The sequence below is a fragment of the Brassica napus genome, chromosome A2 (genome assembly GCF_020379485.1).
Source record: "Brassica napus cultivar Da-Ae chromosome A2, Da-Ae, whole genome shotgun sequence".
NCBI classification, from domain to species: Eukaryota; Viridiplantae; Streptophyta; class Magnoliopsida; order Brassicales; family Brassicaceae; genus Brassica; species Brassica napus.
Window position 1 is genome coordinate 20523165 of NC_063435.1, and position 20655 is coordinate 20543819.

The window sequence follows — 20655 nt, forward strand, 5'->3', positions numbered from 1 at the left end:
TTGTTTGAGTTATTGTGGTTTCTTTTAAGCTGTAAAATAAAGATTTGTGTAAAATTAGATTGATAAGTAAGAGAGATAAATAGACGACCACAAATCTTGGGTATGAAATATTTTTGATTATTGATGTTAGCATAATATAGACAATAATATAAAGGGAATTATGTGTATATTGTTTCTTACGGATCATGAGGAGCTGGATAACGACTCGAGTTGTTTCTTTGGTATGGCCAGAGCCTTGGACAGAACAGATTTTCCCAACCACATCTACGAGTTTGAATATCAATTATGATATCGAAACATAATATAAACCCATATGCAATATGATAATATACATGGGAGTTCTAGGTTTGTGTTCACAATCACTTGGAGATTGTCGAACAGTCTAATCTTGACTAGAGATTAATCTCAGGAGCACCCGTGATGACTTCATCAATAATGGTTAGTGAGATGAAACAAATGAGAAATGGATGATCAGTTATCTTGTACATGCTTGAGCACCTAACAACCTCAAAACGATCGACTTTCACAATGGAACCTGCTTTCAAAGATGGCATGTAATGATTAGCACGTCCGACGGGAGTAAACCCATAAATCACGGAATCTGCAAATAATATTATTCAACAAAAAATCATGAAATCAATTAAAAAAATGTTAAATAAGTGTGATAGATCGAAGATTAACTTACCTTTTCATCAAGGAATAGAACCGTGATTCCCACAAACTCCCTGTCTTTCTTGAAGTTCAGGGAATCCCATAAACGGAGGAAGCCAGAGGCTATGCTCTGCCTACTACGACCAAGACGGAGAGACTCGAAGGTTGAGTGACGGACACTGGGACGCCGGCTTGAGGAACTGGAGAGGCAGAGAGAAACATTTTCTAGAAGATGGTTAAAGCTAAGAGGAATCAATAAGTTTTGTGGAGATAGAGATTGGGTTCATCAAAGTTGAGAATCATATATATAGGGTTTACAGAGGGGCTACAAATCAGGAACATTTATGATTAAGCGATTTAAGATGGGGACATGAAGAGTTCACCGGTGAAAAAATAGATTACGAACAGACACACGGCACAACTATGTAACTTAGATTTGTTTGAGACAATGATGAAAAGAACTCAAACTCATGTTAAACGACAGCATTTTACAATATGAGAAAACTATAATTGTTGCAAACTTGATTTTTTTTATATAACGTGATGAATCTCATTTAAAAATGAAACCCATAATACACTTGTAGGCCCGACCCTTAGAGGAAGCCGAAGAAGCAAGGGATTCCTACCTTCATAAATTTATATTAGGTTCGGCCATCAATGTACAAAGTACCATTTAGCTTAGTGGTATAAATGTTGGTATAAATGTTGGTGTTTATATCTCAATAACCCGGGTTCGAGTCATGGGCTTAACACTTTTTCACACTTTTTAAAAGTGGAACCCATAAAACGCTGACGTGGCGTGCTGAGGAGTGAGCAAAAACTCAACAATTATATTATAGATTCTGTTTACATTTGAAAGAACTACTAATACTAGTTTCCCTGCTCTAAAGGATAGTGTTAATTTTATAACATGTTTAATATTTATCATAAGATTTTTGATATTATAATTTAACACTTAGATTATGATATGACCGAGAAAGAAAACAAATCGTTAGTTGGAGAGCTCTCTCTCTCTCATCTATGTTCCCTCTCTGGGATCTTTCATAGGGAAGAGAGAGAGATTGTTTTTTTTGTTTTTTGTATATTTTTTTGTTTTGATTGCCGATGGTTTCTTGCGACATACACTCCTGTCCTTCGGGCCCTGATTCTGGGAAGCGGTGTCTCTCTAGCAACGTCTTCGCCGGCTTTTACCTCTTGGAAGTGATGGCTTCCGTCGCATCATCTTTGATGGCTTCCTCCCGGAGTTTTTCCCCCGGTTTTATGTTTGATTGGCATTTTTTTCGTTCTCTTTTGCAACAGACTCTTGAACTAATCCTTTGATTTCTCTTCCTTCCCCTCTGTTCGGGTAGTTTCATTCTCAAGCTTATCCTTATCATTTAGGATGACAGATTGTTCATATAAGATAATCGAAGTTGATAATCTCGATTGAAACCGGTTGAATTTCTTCTTGGAAACGGTTGATCCGTTAGTTTAGGTTTAACGACGCCGATCGTGGTGAGGGTTGCTCTGTTTGAGCGGCTTCTTCTCTGGCTCGTCTCTACTGGTTGTGGAGTTCTGTCGTCGCACGCCTCTCTCTAGCTCCATAGGAAGACGATGGCTGTTTCTTTGACGTGTGTTTCTAAATCGTTTGTCGACTGAACACATGGTGGGTGACTCTTCATCCCTTCCCCGACGGTTCCTCTTGCTAGGCTTAAGGCTGCAAGTTATATTATAAAGTTGGGCCTCTTGGACTATTTAACTAGTTAGGCTCCGAATGGTAACTGCGGTTTGAGCGGTGCGGGATAAGCGGTTTAACTGCGGTGCGGTTTTAACAGTTATAAAAACGTATAGATATATGGTATATATAGAGATTTTTGTTACTGTTAATTGCGGTGCGGAGCGGAGCGGGGCGGTTCGTAACATTCGAAGCCTTAGTTTTTTCATGTTTATCCTTTCTTTTGGGTCTATCTTGTAATTTATGTTTTTGTTTAATATTACTAGTTGACAAAAAGATCGATGATCTGACAAAACAAATTTAAAGGTATTTTAATTCGTCTGATGTCGTTTAAAGGGAAGTGTTTTTTATTGGATAAGTTTTAACACCCTTGAAACTCAACTATATGTTTATTGATCATTTGGATTTGTATTGTGAATGTCGTATATTGTTAAATTTTTGACAAAAGCAAATTTCGAATAACTCTTTGGAAGTATATGGAGACATAGAATATACATATATTTTCTTTGAAAACAAACATAATTAAAGTGGAAAAGTTTTCTTTTACTTTTAGAGAAATTCTCTAAGATAGTCTTTTTAAAACATTTATCACAAAAATAACTCTCAAAAAGAAAAATGACCAAAATATTATTAAAGGGTAGAACTAAATTAAACATATATCTGAAAAATGTATAGTTAAGTGGAAAAAATGTATAGTTAAATAAATAATAAGCAAATAAACAATATAAAAATAAAAATTTACACTAAACATCTATCGTAATATTACTACTTGATATAAAAACAAAAAAATAGAATAAAGAAATATACAATATAGAAAAATTTCCTAAGATAATCATTTTTAAGTTTTTGTCACAAAAATAACCCTCGATGAGAAAAATGACCAAAAGAAGTTTTATGAAAAGGGAAAAATACATTTATATCCTAAGGTTTAGAGTAAGAAGTGGGTTTTTGAGGATAGGATTTCAAATTTTAAAAAATAAAAATAAATATTAAAATTTTCAAAATAAAAAGGGCTATTTTGGTCATTTTCCTCATTGAGGACTATTTTTGTGTCAAAAACTTAAAAATGACTATTTGAATGATAGTATAAAAAGAAATATTTTAAATGATAGTATAAAAGGAAATAATGTACATAAAAATTACCATTTCTTTTAATTCAAAATATTTTAAATGATAGTATAAAAAGAAATAATGTACATAATAAGAATAAAAATATTATATTACCATTTGACATAAAAACAAAAAAAAAAGAATAAATAAATTTAAAATATAGAAAAATTCTCTAGGATAGTCATTTTTAAGTTTTTGTCACAAAAATAACTCTCGATAAGAAAAATGACCAAAAGAAGTTTTATTAAAGGGTAAAAATATATTTATACCCTAGGGTTAACTAATCTAGACTTAGTGTTTAGAGTAAGGAGTGGGTTTTTGAGGATAGAGTTTCAAATTTTTTATAAAAAAAAATTAAAATTAAAATTTTCAAAATAAAAATGGCTATTTTGGTCATTTTCCTCATTGAAGACTTTTTGTGTCAAAAACTTAAAAATGACTATTTGAATGATATTATAAAAAGAAATATTTTAAATGATAATATAAAAAGAAATAATGTACATAATAACTTATCATTTCTTTTATTTTTGGATTAGTCTCTTCACGGGGGAACTTAGAGGATGCATCTAAAGGGCATAGCATGACAAAGTCATCTATTGATAAGAAAAAGGTGTTAGAAAGGAACTATCATATATGTAATCTATGCAACACTTACATTGTCCCATCTGCATTTTGGCATCAGTTTTGCACATGTAACGTGATACTTTTCGTGCAACTCGCATTGTATCAACCAAGTGATACACCTTTAGTCTACAGCCACTGCTAGTTATTATCCACCTTCTTGTCAGCTCCGAATCAAGGTTGACTACGGTATTTGTCTTCCATACTGAAATTTAGTCGACATCAGTCTGTGGTAGTTGCATCAGTTTTTGTTTAGTTATCAACTTACCATTTGAATATTGGCTCTTTCTTGTACAAAAATCAAAGAATATGTTTATTTCTCTTCCATACTGAGCGTACCATACATCCGTTACTAAATATGTTCCCAAGCTTGATCATATCATTCTTTTCATTAATATTTTGCAAACAAATGGAGTCAAACTCTGGTGAGAGGCTACATGTGAAATTGCAACCACAAGTTAAAGATATTTTTTGAAGTCAAATTATTTTTACAATTTATACATTTAACGAGTAAATGTGGAAACCATTTGGTCAAGTTTAAGAATTTAAAAGGGTTTTTTTTTTGTATTCTATATGGGGTTTGATTTTTTTTTTAAAGATTCATATTAATTAATGTGACGCTTATCAAGATTATATACTATTTTTAAAAAATCATTCTTTACGATAATTTTGTATGATATGGAGGTAAATATTTATTCTATATATTATGTAGAAAAAACTGATGCAAGATTCAAAATCACTCCACAATTTTACAAACAATGATCAATAATCATCGATAAAAATTGATGAAGGTGGTAGTGATGATAGGCGATCGACATTTTCAATCTGGTTGAGTTGATGGACTCACTCAATCTGGTAGGTTAATTGATTCTTTCAATATGTGAAAACTTAAATATGATTTAATCACAAAAACAAAGGTTAAGCTTATGTCTAAGAACTACTAATGTTTCACACACTTAGAAATCTAAAGATGAAATCAAAATAAAGCAAAGAATCAAATAATTGAATTCTAGACAATATTTTTGCAAACTCTTATTTGAGCATTCAAAATATATAAAAAAAAAGGATAAATGGTAGAAATATAAAGATAAAATAAAAATATTCTTTTGATAGCATAAATTAGCTGTGTGCAAAAAAAAACCGGAACTGAAAACCCAAACCAGAACCGACCTGAAATGGGCCGGTTCGGATCGGTTTCGGTAATGCCATATATACCTATCGGGTTTTACAGCCTTTTGCCCATGGATATCGGTTCGGTTCTGATTCTTACCCAGAACCGATCGGGTTACCTGATTAAATAGAAATTCATCCTTAAAATCCAGAATATAGGGTAAAATGTAATCAACCCCGTTCAAACCCGGATTAGATAAGAAGAGTGAGAACAGTGTTGCCACCAGACCATTTTAAATTTTATTTGAGAAGTGATTGTACTTATTTGTCATGTTCTACACGATTTTAGGTTATTTTTCTTATTTATCATTTTTATTAAGTTTTTGAAGCTTATTTGTCACATTTTTCATGATTTTAGTTTGAATCATTAGTTATAATATTTATCATGTTCTCCATGATTTTAGATTATTTTACTTATTCCATGTTATTTTACTTATTTTTCATGTTTTTATTAATTTTAGAAGTTTATTTGTCATATTTTCCATGATCTTAGGTTGAATCATTAGTTTAAATAAATAATTTTATGAATTGTTAGCTTTAAAAAATAATGACTATCTAATAAATACTTTTCATTATAATCAGGATAATTATTAACGGCATTATTAAATTTTAGCTATAATTTTATATCTATCTTCATAGTATGTTTGCTTTAGTAATATTAAATTGTATAATATTTTTTATTATTTTTTAAAGGAAGCTTTCTTCTCTTTTATATCACCAAAGAATTATGTTATGGTTTAACATCAGGCTTACAATCAAAAACTACGAGTCCAAAGGATATAATCTCTTGCTGTTATAGTTAAAAAATCCAGCTTTTACTAGATGTATATAATTTATTATTTTTAGTTTATAAAATTTTAGATAAATAGAAGCATGTTTTAATTATTGTATATTTTGTTAATAGGTGTCACTATAAACTCCATTGACGAGGAAATTCATTTAAAATACAATTTTTATTTTGTCCGTCATTTAAAATATAATTAAACTAATGTTTGTAGGAATCATCGGAAAAAAAATGTTAAATCATAATTTTTTTTTGATGAATACGGGTTTGCTTTCATATATTTCACTGATAATTATTGGTGACTATAGTTTTATTTTGTAGATTATCTTTTATGTTAATCTAAAGTATTAATAAGACTTTATTAGGTTGTTATGATGATGATTATTTTTATATGTGTAGTTTGGTAATAGAATAAACAAAATATTTTGTAAATACCAGACCGTTATCTAAGTTGCATTGTAATAGAAAATTCAAATTATATATCTGATTAATTTAATTTTTGAAATTAATTAAATAATTTAGATTAAAATAAAAAATTACGTTAAAATTAAAATTAGTTTAACACAGATTAGTCCGCACGAAATGCGAACCATCATCTAGTTAAAAATATATACTGTATATAATATTTATATATTAAAATATCTATAAAATTTATACTTTTGTGACTTGAACCCTGGCTAGATGGACGAATAGACAAGTGTGTAACCATTAAACCATTTCAATTAACATATTAATTAATACCTTTTATATATATTTGATTCATATATTAAACGGGTATCCGTAACCGACCTGAAACTGACGAAACCCGAACCAAAATTTTATTTGTACCTATTCAGTATATTAATCATTTATCTGGTAGATCCGGAACCGAACGGATCCTACCCGAACCAAATATCTGAATGCCCAAGACTAGCATAAATGATAGAATTAACAGAATAAAAAATAGATATGATATTACAATTATCTTAACATGAACATTCAAATTCTTTTCTTTCTGGCCATAGAAGCAACCGGCTTATGCAGCTAATGTAACCATCTTTTATTTGGTTATATATTTACACTAGGTAATAATCCACGTCTTGCGCGAGATGAGATTATTAATTTTGTTATTTTTAAAAGTAAAAGACATTAGGTTTGTTTAATCTGGAGAACGGTTTGGTTTTACGTTGGTTTTTTGGTTTTTAATCACTTAATATAACTAACATTCTAAATCCATATTTATTTTGTTTTTTCGGTTACAATGTTTGAGGTTTTGATTTTTTAGATAATAACCAAAAACTATTAAATTTTGTTTGGTTTCATGTTATATGAATTTTATGCAGTCTTGATGTCCAATCAATGGTTTCAATTAAAATTTAGATAATAGTTGAAGAAAAAAATTATTAAGACAAATCATTTTATTACAATTTGGTGTTTGGTGAAAGAAAAGATTAAAAAGAATATTCCAATTTTCAAAAGAATTTGAATCCTCACTTGAGGTAAATATTTAATTATATAGGTGCACACGTCAATGTGCACATGTATATATGTATGTAAACGTATATAAAGGTGATTGATAAATATATAAAGATATCGTTAATTAACATTAAAAGATATTTTTATTCAAAATAACACATGAAAGATAAAATTATTAAAATAAAATTAAGTAAAAATAAAATAGGTCTAGACATTAGTAATTTTTTTTGCAAATTGTATTTCTATGTGAAAACTTTGTATAACCTGTGGAATTTTGGATGTGAGTTTTATATTAAAAGACGTAAAGTAATACATTGTGTCAACATATTTATGTAGAATTTGGTTGAGAAACTCTTTACACGTGACATGTCTGTGTATTCATTTTTAACTCGTTGTAAAACTGCCACGTGGTAAATATAGTGTGAACACATTAATGTCAAATGTGTCTTTTTAGTATATAGTGGATTTTATCAAAAAAAACACATTCAAATTCAACTTTATTATAAAATGATGGGAAATTTTTTTAAAATATTCTAACAGTATAGTTTTACACATGGTATGTCTTTTGGATAGTTAAAGGAGAATACATAAAAGTATGTAAATAATGACTTTATGGACATCACAACTAGGCCAGAGACGGATCAGATATCCGAGCAATTTTAAGGTATCCGGATCCGGATCCTTATCCGGTGGATCCATAATCTTACTATCCTTATCGAGATCCGGGGTTCTCGGATATCCTTCTAAAAATTGTAATATCCAGCGGATATCCGGATCCGGATTTGAATCTTTAAAATAAATAAATAAAATAATATTAATATATATGTATATATATATTAAAAATAAAAAATATAATGTTTTTAATTATTTCTGTGTATAGTATTACAAAATTTACATATACTATTATAAAAATAAAAAAATATTAAATAAAGTTAGTTTTTAACTTTTTATATATATATATTACTATTTCGGAAATAATTATTAATAAAACTTACGGATCCGGATATCCGGACTAAAAAATCAAGATATCTGGATCCGGATCCAGTTTTGACGGTCCAATATTTTACTATCCTGATCCGGATTCGGTCCTTCTGGATATCCGGATTTTCGGATCGGATCGAATCCGGATCTGGGATAAAAATCCCTGACCTAATAACCAGTAGCTATAGTTTAATGATTTATCTACCTTTCTCGAAACCGACATCATTTACGACGTCATCACATCACAGCACCCGTCGTATGCCGTTCGCTCCGTCATCACTCGTGACGATTGGCTCTTTCTTCTAATAATACTATCTTGACTTTGGCTACTTCTCCAGGTGAAAACAATATTAGTATATAAACCTACAAATATGCCAAAAACCTTTTCACATATATGAAACGTTGTCAACTTTTTTTTACAGAATTGTCTTAATTTATTTTCTCCAGAAAATCTTTGAATAATCATGGAATCTTTATTTATGCTTGTCAACTTTCATTTGAGTCTTTCTTTATGCATTCTTTGGACCACATGATGATTTCAATCTAGACTTGAGTTCGTCATTATTAAAACAGAAATTATTATTAGTCATTTGTTTTTTTCTCATCTCATCTTCACAAAGAAGCTGTCTCTTTCTTTCACCGTCACTTCACCTATTTGTGTTCTCAAACTCATATATATCCCTTCCTTCTTGACTTTCCCTTGATAGATCTTCTTAACTTCATTCTTCAGATTCCAAAGCTTGCCCCTTTCCTTTTGACTCTGATATTACATTGATTCAGAGGTGCAAGAGTAATGATGCTCTGTCTGAAAATTTGAAAATTTTGTCCTGTCTTCAAAGCCCAATCATTTTTCATCTTTCTGTTCTGGGTTTTGCAGGGTTTGATTGATTCTCTATTTTAAATGTAAAATACACAACTCTTGAATCTGTAATCTTAAAATCTCTATGGTTCGAAAACAGAGCTTTTTTCTGCATGAAAAGATGGCTACTTTAACTGAACCATCATCATCTTTAAGCTTCACGTCTTCTCGTTTCTCTAACGTCTCTACTGGGTCTAACCATATCTCAGCAAGCTCAGCCTCTAACCTCGAAGTGATCAGTCTAAACAAACTCAGCTCCAATCTTGAGCAGCTTCTCAGTAGCCCAGACTGTGATTACACAGATGCAGAGATCACTGTCGAGGGTGTTCCCGTTGGTGTTCACAGATGCATTTTGGCTGCAAGGAGCAAGTTTTTCGAGCAACTGTTCAAGAAAGACAAGAAACGTTCCAAGATTGAGAGACCAAAGTACCATTTGAAAGAGGTGTTGCCTGTTGTTGGGCATGAAGCTTTTGTTTACTTCCTGAGTTATGTCTACACTGGGAGGTTAAAGCCTTTTCCTTTGCAGGTTTCCACTTGTGTTGACTCTCTTTGTGCTCATGATTCTTGTCGACCTGCCATTGATTTCGTTGTTGAGTTGATGTATGCTTCATCTATCCTCCAAGTGCCTGAGCTTGTTTCATCTTTTCAGCGGCGGCTTTGTAACTTTGTGGAGAAGTCTCTGGTTGAGAATGTTATTCCTATTCTTTTGGTTGCTTTCCATTGTAACTTGACTCAGCTGCTTGATCAATGCATTGAGAGAGTGGCTAGGTCTGATCTCTACAGGTTCTGTATCGAAAAGGAGGTTCCTTTGGAAGTAGCTGAGAGAATCAAACAGATTCGTCTCAAGTCTCCACTAGAGGAAGAAGAGAACAGTCCCAAGGTTTCAGATAAAATGCTTGAGAGAGTTGGGAAAATCCTCAAGGCCTTGGATTCAGATGACGTTGAGCTTGTCAAGCTTCTTTTGACCGAGTCAGATATCACTCTAGATGAAGCCAATGGTCTGCATTACTCAGTGGTGTATAGTGATCCCAAAGTTGTTGCAGAGATACTTGCCCTTGGTTTAGGTGATGTCAATCACAGAAACTCACGTGGCTACTCGGTTCTTCATTTCGCTGCCATGCGTAGAGAGCCTTCCATCATCATATCTCTTCTCAAGGAAGGCGCCAATGCGTCTAGCTTCACTTCTGATGGACGCAGTGCGGTTAATATATGTAGGAGACTGACAACTCCAAAGGATTATCATACAAAGACAGCCAAAAAGAGGGAAGCTAGTAAAGCAAGGCTGTGCATAGATCTCTTGGAAAGAGAGGTTAGGAGGAACCCTATGCTTGCTGATACGCCAATGTGTTCACTTACTATGCCTGAAGATCTCCAAATGAGACTGTTATACCTAGAAAAGAGAGGTAATTTGGCAGATTCTTGTGTATGTTTGTGACATTGTTGTTGAACCATTGAGCTTTTTGTTTTGTTGCAGTGGGGCTTGCTCAGTTGTTCTTTCCAACAGAAGCTAATGTGGCTATGGACATTGCTAATGTAGAAGGTACAAGCGAGTTCACTGGTCTTCCCCCGCCTTCAAATGGGTTAACAGGAAACTTGAGTCAGGTTGATTTAAACGAAACTCCTCATATGCAAACCAAAAGACTTCTTACTCGTATGGAGGCTCTAATGAAAACAGGTAAGAAGAAAAAAAGATTTGCTCTTCTTTTATTTTTCTCTTGGCTGACTTCACTACACGTTTCACAATGCAGTTGAGACAGGTAGAAGGTATTTTCCATATGGCTCAGAGGTTTTAGATAAGTACATGGAAGAGTACATAGATGATGATATTCTCGATGACTTGCATAGTGAGAAAGGATCTCCACAGGAGAGAAGATTGAAAAGAATGAGATATAGAGAGCTTAAGGATGATGTCCAAAAGGCATATAGAAAAGACAAAGAGTCTAAGATTGCGCCGTCTTGTCTTTCTGCGTCATCCTCTCCTTCGTCTTCTTCTTTAAGAGATGGTCTGGAGAACTCAGCATGAAAATAAGTTGAATATGATTAGATATCTCTGCTCAGATACTTATAGGTTCAGGTTTAATAAAGATGATGGATAGAGTTACTTGTACAACAATAAACATAGGAATGCTCATTAACCCAAAACATTCTTAAACTACATGCAACCTTTTGTTTTTGTTTTTTTTAAATATATTGGTATATGCTTTTAGACTATACAGACACTGTCAGGTACATGAGACTAAAACAAAAACAGATGAGAAACATGATTTTTTTTTCTCATAGATGTATATTTACATAGTTGCAAGAGAAAGAGACTAATGGTGGACAAGAACCACTGTTCCAATTCCAAACAGCAACCTGTAATAATGCATTCTGAACAAGAACTGTCACTGGTAAGTCCCAGTAAATAGATGTTAGCTGAATTCTTTGGTCATTGAAGATATGGGTATCGAGCAGACCCGGAGGGGCAGATAAGTGGATAACAATTTGCTGAGCATTATTCAGTCAGTCTTAAAGGTCACTTTATTGAGTTCAGACTGTTCAGTAATGCATCAACATTAGTTAACTATCCTCAACTGGACCACCCAAATATCTGTTAGAATATTGTCTTTTCTGCCTTCTTCTAATCCAGTGAACCAAGCTTCCGTGGAACCTAGACTATAATTTTATAATAACTCACAACCAATAATACCAATTTGAGACATTTAAAAAAAGAGTAATAAATTATTAGTAAGTTCAGCGTGAACCTCAATTTGTTTTGGGGCTTTTCAAGAATCTATCTTATTAAAATAGAAGTACACTTTAAAATTAACCCTTAAACTTGCAAAATATTTACAATCCAATGCCACTGAATAATTAAATGAACCTATTTTTAAGGAATTTTTGTCTTTTCTAAGTATTTAATAATTTCCTAAAATAATTTAAGCATTAATATAACGAAATAACTCTTGCGGATACTTTGCATTTAATATAACTTTCCTCCAGACACACAAATTAATTTAACTAAGATTATTCATTATGGTACTTAATAACTTTGCGGTTGAAACAATCATATTTTGTGTTTGGTGAAAACGTTCATTGTGGTACATAATAATTTTTTAATCAATCATACTCCAAATTTGGTCCTAATATCAAATACAAAACATATCTTTAATTGATTATTATTTCTTACTCTTTAAGAACTTTCGTTATAAGTTAAAAAAAAACTTATATAGGAAATAGTTCAGAGATCAATTAATATGAGTTTATCCTCCTATATAAGCGGCAAATATATCTATATCCTCCCTATTTCAAAAAAAATCACCATAAATATATATCATCAAATATTTGAATTAATTATGTCCACAAATAACCATAAACTGAAAATTCGTTTGAATGAAATACAGAATATTTTTCGTAACTGTAAAGTTATTTAGGCAATACTTTCTATTAGTGGTAGGCATTCGAGTATCCAATCGATTTAGTTTGGGTTTATTTGAATTTTACAATTAAAATTTTCAGTACCATTCAGATATTTATAAATTTTTGTTAAGGTTCAGTCTGGATTCGGTTTGGATTCAGATAGCATACTTAAACTATTTTCTAAAAAATCATCATACACTTTAAATTCCACAAAATATAAAAATAAAATAAGATATTACATACAAATTTGAATAGTGTAGCCAAAATATCTAAACTTAACATATAAATTGGTTTAACTTGAATATTTAAATATTTTAAGTATTTTCGGTGTTTTGGGTATTGTTTAGGTATTTTAGACATTTACTTTTGACTGTTCTATATATATTCAAGTATTTTTGAAAATTTAAATATCTTATATAAATTGGATATTTTTATATATTAACTCTAAAAATAATTAATAATTTATGCATATATAAATCTATATATGATACATTCGGGTACTCTAAATATTTCAGTTCGGGTCAGATTCGGTTTCGGTTCTCTACATACCAAAATTTTAAATATGTTCGAATATTTAACCAATTACGATTCGGATTTGGTACTACCTTTTGAAGCGGAATCGCTTCAGTTTTTCGAATTCAGGTTTTTGATATGATATTTAAATAATATATGAGTTAAATACAAAATAATTCAAATAAATCAGTTAATCTTTCAATATACGAAGTCGTCTAATATTCAAACGCATATTCAATAAAATAAATATACGATAGTAAGTTATAAATACATGCTACTGTTTCAAACAATTACTTTGTTGATAAATATAAAAAGCCATAAACGTCTGAAAATATAGTTAGTGTTAAAATATTTACTTAATGATGTGAAAATAAGATTTATATGTATATAAAAATAATAGCAAATCCCGCGCGGTTGCGCGGGTCAAGGTCTAGTTATAGATAAATTAATCAGTGTTTCCGTAGTAATTTCCCCATGTTTTAATCACAAGTCAGTCACACATGTCGTAATCACGAGCCGTGTAATATTTTAGTTTTGTTTTTTTTTTCTGCTTCTTTTGTGAGAGTAATATATTTGGATTGAGGAAGCTCTTCTTGGTTCTCTCTACTCGTCGTCCTTTGGAACTTTTCCCCGTCTTTTCAATAGAGTAACATGTTTCCCATCTGCCATATATATATTTTGATCACAGAGCTTCATTTCATCAACGATAATGCCCACCCCTGGAAACAAGAACATCAACGCCAAATTGGTCTCTGTCATTTCCCTGTCTTGTAGAGATTCTTTCTGGGCTCTTCTTTTGTTTATTCTCAATTCGACTGACAAATTTTCGAGAATTTTGATTGGATCGTTAATCCCCAATCGGGGAAATTTCAACATAATTTGTAATCGTTATAGCTTAAAAAAATTGCAATTATTATGGTATTAAAACTAGGTTTTGGAGTAAAAGGTTGTATATATTTATTGGATTTTACGATCTGGATTGCTTTGTTTATCTTGTTATTCTGTTCTGATCAATCATCGTTTATGTATGTTAGCTTCTGTAGCATAAGACAGTTTCTGTGCTTGTGCTTTAAGATCGTCTTGTGTTGATGGAGACAATGTTTATAGGAGTAAGAATGGAGATTCTCCCATTATTTGTTAGTTTCAGAGTGAGAACAAAACATATGATTCTTAACTTCTTAGTCATCTACACTAATATGGTCCAATCTCAAGGACTCGGAGGACAAGAGAAGGATATTAAAAAGCCATCGAGACTGTCGTAAAGGTTAAAACAGTCTTCAGAGCTTATCTACATTTCCCTTAGAACAAGACGCGGAACAACATTCATCGACTGCAGTTCCTGAAACCAATGAATTACACGAGAGCGTCGTTATATTGAGTGGAGAGTTCAATTTGAGAGGCAAAACAAGGCTAAAAACAGTGGGGATCAAACTTTTTACCTGGAAAAGGAGCTTGCATGCGTAGGGGAGTTTCAAATTAGCAATGCTATCACCATTTTTACAAGTTGAACAAACTGCCTTCTTCAGCTTGTAATCGTAATATCCCAATAAACCGCAAGCTTTGGAAACCTGCATTTATATTTTTTGTTAACAAATATTCACAGATTTTGCCACTTATCAAGAATATATAGTGCATTGTGATTTATATTACCTGAACTTCAAAAGGATCACTAGAGAGCATGAGACGCTCATAGATCAACATGCTGGTTCCATAAGCAATAAGACAATCTCGTTCTATTTCTCCCACTCGTAAACCTGCGACAGCATTAGAGATTGCAATTTTAAGAAAACAACAATTCATGGTTGAAGAAGCGCATACCTCCATTTTTAGATTTCCCTTCAGTTGGCTGTCTTGTCATCATCACACGCGGTCCACTCCCTCGCGCATGCATTTTGTCCATGACCTACTTACTCATCAACGTATAAGTGTTATGTTTGTTTAAAAAAATGGTTTAGATAGGTTAGAGGAAGCCTCACCATGTGTTTCAGTTTCTGGTAATATATTGGCCCCATAAAGACGTATGTTTGCAATGGCTCGCCACTGAGACCTGCGAGACACTCAAGGTCATCAGGTTGATGTACAAAGAAAGAATCAAATTTCAGTGAACATGATAACCGACACTGGGTATGGATTTTAACATATATTCTGCGATGTTATGAAGTATATCATTAAGCTGTACCTGAGTATAACAACTCCTTCCCACAGTAGGAATAGCCATGCTTCACAAGGGTCTTTCTGAAATAATACAACATTCAATGCCAAAACAAAAGTTTCAACATAGAAGAAGAATCCTCATATTTAAGAGAGAGAGAAACGGTACCTTATATTTTCAACCGTGTCAGCATGACCACTTTCTTCTCCAAAAGCACTACCATAATGAAATCTACCAGAAGACACCCCAGCCTTACTTCCAAGAAGTTCCATCATCTTACCTACTGTCATACGACTGTGACAAGAAAAAAATGTTGATAAATTCACCAGTTATAATACATAATCCTAAGTACAAAAACTTCAGATGAAACTTCAAAATTTTGAACTGAAGGGATTAAACATATACATTGCTCCAAGTTGGATAGCAAAATATAAAACGACTTGGTCCTAACTAAAAAAATCATATAGTAGGGGAAATGCAAGGGTAACAATAGAGCAAAACTTCCACAAGAGGCCCTGGCAGTGCGAGGATTAACACCCCACACACATGAACTCGCATTCGCAAACAAAATGAAGAACTCTTTTTCATTTGTCTCTTCACTATACAATGGCATTTAACATGCACATAGAAATTAAAAGAAATATTATGTAGAGTATATTTTATGACCTTGGAAACCCATGAGGATTCATGATCAAATCAGGGCAAATTCCACGTTCAGAAAATGGAAAATCTTCCTGCTAAACGATTGTACCACAAACACCTTTCTGCCCATGCCTACTGCTGAACTTGTCTCCAAGCTAAATAAGAGCCACAACAAGAACATGATTATCACTGTTGATAGAATTTGAGGCTTAGGGCTAGAAATATAAAAGTATTGAAGATAAAATTTGTCACCTCTGGTCGACGAGTATGTCGGATGTTATACTTTATGCATAAATTACCATTCTTGTGAGAACAGAGAGCAACTCTTTCGACCCCTTGCGTCTCCCCTTCAAGACCTTTAAAATACTCTCTGGCCGGACGATATTGACTGGAAATTGAACAAGAGATTGTACAGTTTTGCTTACAGTTATAAAAAACAATCATGATAAATATGGGGGAAAGTTAATGGATCACGTGTCTGATGGCTGAGTTGTAATCTTATTTCTGGTGTCAACGGGGATTTGTTTATTTATATACACATCATTCGGTCTAATAATTTCCCCTGGAGCAGCGATTCCATCATCATCCAGTATCTTAAAGAGAAAACAATAGTCAACATGAAAACATATTCAACGTAAAGGGAAAGGCCACAGTCAAGCACACAAGAAATAAACAACGAAAAAGTAGAGAAAAAAAATGCCTAAATTCGGACACACTCCCTATGATTGGTTAAGCACAATAAGAACTGTTAGGCTGAGGACACATGCAAGAAAATGTACTTACCTGCATCTTTTCAGCATCTGGACCTGTTCTTTGTGGCCTTAGTATTCTGTCCACTGTATCGTTACCATACTTCTGGCAAGTAGCAACAATTCTGTTTCACAAGACAATACAAATACAAGCAAGAAAACATAACAGTTAATGCAAGATATGATATCTCAAAAGGAACAGAGTTTTGCCTCAAAAAGAAATCCATTACATACGTTTTCTTAACAATGCAGCGTTCAAAACCACGATCTAAGGAAGCTTTGTTCATCACAATTGCGTCCTCAATATCGTACCCAGTATTACTCATCACAGAAACTGTTGCATTTTGACCTGCTCCAAGTTTATCGTATCCAACCTGTTAACAAGCATAATTTATTAGTACCATATTATTAACACATCCCGATTATAGCAAAGACACTAACCAATTCAATTGTTCTCGTTGTCAACAGGGGTCGTTGAGGATACACCAATAGGTAAAAGCAAAGAGTCCATCCGGTTTAACTATATACAAAGGTTGTAAAAAGCAAAGTCAGTTCCTGAGAGAGAGAGCAAGGTAGAGGCGTTAAAGTAATTAGACTTCACATGACCAACTTAAGTAAGCAAAGCCTTGGATAGCACAACAGGAAACAATTGATCTAATTGAGTCATCAAAAATGGAAAACAGTACGCTACGATTCAATGAAATGATATGGCAGAGTACAAATGACTTGCCTGGTTGTAAGCAATATTTCCCATCGCTTGTTTTCCCATAGCGCACTGCACACAAAGTAACAGGACTATTAACGTGATGCAAACTGAAATTGCAGCATCTTATGTCATAATTTCTAGACACACAAACCTGGTAAGTATTTCTAGGCGACTGATTATGGTGAGGGTAGGGGATAAGACCAGCAACAACACCTAAGATGGTGAAAGGCTCAATCTCAATGTGGGTTACGTCTTTCATGGCTTCACTTTCGTATAAAGCAATCTTAAAACAAGAAAAAATAATAGGGGTTATTTTCAACTGCCTATGGTGCAATAGAATATAATACATCTAGAAAATGGAGACTGGCACGAACCAGCGCATTATTTTCCTCATTAACATCAAGATACTCGATCAAACCTTCACGAATGAAGTCATCAAAAGTGCGAACACCATCCTTCAAGGAAATAGAAATCAGTCAAGCAATGTCTTTAACTGATACCACCAAGACAAGTGTACATGAATCTGGGGGCGTATAACACATGTACCTTTAGTTCTTTCATGTGGTGTTGTTTAACTCTTGATTCTCCATTCTCTGCTATAACAAGTGGACGACACACCCGCCCACCATCAGAAGCAACGTAAACACAATGCTGATAAACACACACCGTCAGTCCCAGTGAACATTTGTGTATTCAAGAGAAAAACTTGGCAGGGATTTAGGAAATAATCGTTTCCTGCCTTCATTAACAACAATGTAAAAAGTTGAATTTAAAAAAAAATGAAATCATCACTTAGCTGTAACTCTTCTCTGGAAATCACTCAAAGAAGGAGAGTTATCAAATAAATATCAGGAGCTTCCTCAATCTATTTTCAATTCAGAATTCTCAATTGTGATTCCAAGCTTTACCAATGCATATTACCTTATATAACGTTTAGATAATACATACACAAGAACACAGCAGTAAATTGGGTTATGCTTGATGGACGAATGAACACAAGCTATAAGGTGCATGTGGCCAAACGTAGAATGCCAAAAATGGACGAAATACCTGCTTTTCGTTTATGAATACACTGACGAATTTGCCAATTTTCCCAGCTCTACGCAGCCTTCTAAGTGAATTGGCAAAGTACTGAAACAACAATGTAAACTAGTGAAGACGTGCAAAGATGTGTATTCCTTCTGTTGCAGATCCATGTGTTTATGAAAGAGTACATGTGGCCTTCTATGTTTGCCAAGTATTAGCCCATTTAATATGACCAAAAACGAGTCTGGAGTATGCAGCTCCTCTGCTGACGATACTTCCAGATCTGTAACACCCAATTTGAAGCACTGTTTCCGTAAAATCAATTAAAACACACGGATTCAGTACTTAATTGAAAAAACCCACCGAAAATACAGATGACTAACCAAAGAAATGATAACGGAGAAAAAATTAGCAACCAAATACCATAGCAACCAATGGACCTTCCTCTTGATCCGTTGTGACATGAGTCATTAAAGCCAAATTCTTGACAAGCCCACAAGATTCTCCTTCAGGGGTATCACATGGGCAGAGCATGCCCCACTTATAAAGCAAACCACAATGCCAAAATCAGATTAAGTGAATGTTCAAAGAGAAGCAGTAATTCTCATCACAAAATCACAGCAAGACTGATAAAGACAGTAGCATTACCTGGCTGGGTTGCAAAGATCTAGGCCCACTAACTTTTCTGGACTTTTCAAACTGTGGCGAAATTTTCGTAATAGACCCCAAGCTCCCAATGAAAGATAACCTTGTCAAGACCTATATCAAAAGATATCTTAACATATTGTAGCACGAAGGAGGCTAGAGACAATGACATACACATATATGTATACAGAGAGAGTAAGACTGACCTGTGTCATGCCTTTCCTTTGCATTCTGAACCTTTTAATGTCAAAGTTTCCCGTGGAAAGAGTTCTTTCTAATCCAAAAGAAATATTATGATTCTTTTCTCCAGTGAGACACTGCAAACACATCACAAAAGATACTGAAGTTGTTTGTACAATCGTTTTTTCAATAAAGTAACTATTTCTGAAAATCGACTCCATCCATATTATTCCAAGGCCAAAAGCTATAGAGAGAACAATAAATATTCTAACTGTAGAAATTCAAGTTGTAGTGCGATATCCAAGGGAGATGCAAGTTCATAAAGCAATTACCAAACGACATCATAATAGTCGCACCTAGTTAAAAACTAGCTATGAGCCTACTGCCAGCATACTTACTTCAGAAATATGAAAGGATACTGGTTCATAGTTATAACAACACCTGAACTAGCAGGGCAGTATATTTTCACTTACTTGAGAAAAATCGAATCGGGTTGCCTGGTTAAGTTTTTGAAGGATAGCATCTACTTTTTTAATGGTATCGGTGGTCATCGTTTTGAACAAATCCTGTAGCAGCGTCAAGGAGGAAAATAATTACTAGAAAAAAACCTTACAAGAAAAAGGAAGAGAAAGTACTGCGTCTGGTAATATGTTTCAGTGATACCTCAAAGAGAAGAGATATTAGTTGTCCAGACAACTCCAACCGCTTGTTACCAACATAGTCCTACAAGGAGATACACATTTGAGAACACAGATCCAAGCAATATGAATTTATGGGTTATAAGTAGACTTCTCTCCAGATTATCTTAATTTATTCTCTGGACTACAAGTTATAGTCATCATCATCACGTCAACTCAACTCTTAAATATCATTGGCTCTTTTAAGTGAAGTTCACGACATTTTGTAAGCCATTTCAGAATGTCACCCTGTTTTTAATTTACCAGCTTTAGGTAATCTAATATGTCATGCAGCAGTAATCCTAAAAGTTAATAGCCAGACTTCAAATATATTCAACATGTACAAAAAGAAATTTCCAGATAGAAGGCTACGGTATTACCTTGTCATCCATGGAATCTTTGTTCAACATTGCTTCAATCATTCGTCTCAACATCACCCCAACATAGAAACATTTTTGGCGATAATTGTCATCACGCACCTTAGGGAGAAGAATATAGCAAGCAGTAAGCAAAGAGTAAAGACTAAAATTTCAAGAACCAAAAGAAGTTGAGATACTTACAGGTACATGTGCAAGTAATAATTCACACAGAATGTATAGAGCTCGGCCATCCTAGTAGATC

At 33.3% G+C, this 20655-nt stretch overlaps 1 protein-coding gene across 2 annotated transcripts; it reads left to right on the top strand.

Annotated features, from left to right (window-relative positions):
• Positions 1-8884: 8884 nt before the first annotated feature.
• LOC106437691 (regulatory protein NPR3-like) lies at positions 8885-11556 on the top strand. Of its 2 annotated transcripts, XM_013878626.3 has the most exons (4): positions 8885-9787; positions 9872-10748; positions 10820-11020; positions 11094-11556. In XM_013878626.3, exons 1-4 carry the CDS (start codon positions 9431-9433, stop codon positions 11366-11368), a joined length of 1710 nt encoding a protein of 569 aa, XP_013734080.1. In that variant the 5' UTR covers positions 8885-9430; the 3' UTR covers positions 11369-11556. The 2 variants fall into 2 exon arrangements, with proteins under 2 accessions (XP_013734080.1, XP_013734078.1); XM_013878624.3 differs by having other exon boundaries at positions 8885-10748.
• The last annotated feature ends 9099 nt before the right edge of the window (positions 11557-20655 follow it).

Bases quoted from the DNA above. Each gene is read 5' to 3' on its own strand.
- LOC106437691 (XM_013878624.3), top strand. From the start codon at position 9,431: ATGGTTCGAAAACAGAGCTTTTTTCTGCATGAAAAGATGGCTACTTTA. The intron at 10,749-10,819 runs GTAATTTGGCAG...GTTTTGTTGCAG, and splicing joins GTTATACCTAGAAAAGAGAG to TGGGGCTTGCTCAGTTGTTC. The intron at 11,021-11,093 runs GTAAGAAGAAAA...TTCACAATGCAG, and splicing joins GGAGGCTCTAATGAAAACAG to TTGAGACAGGTAGAAGGTAT.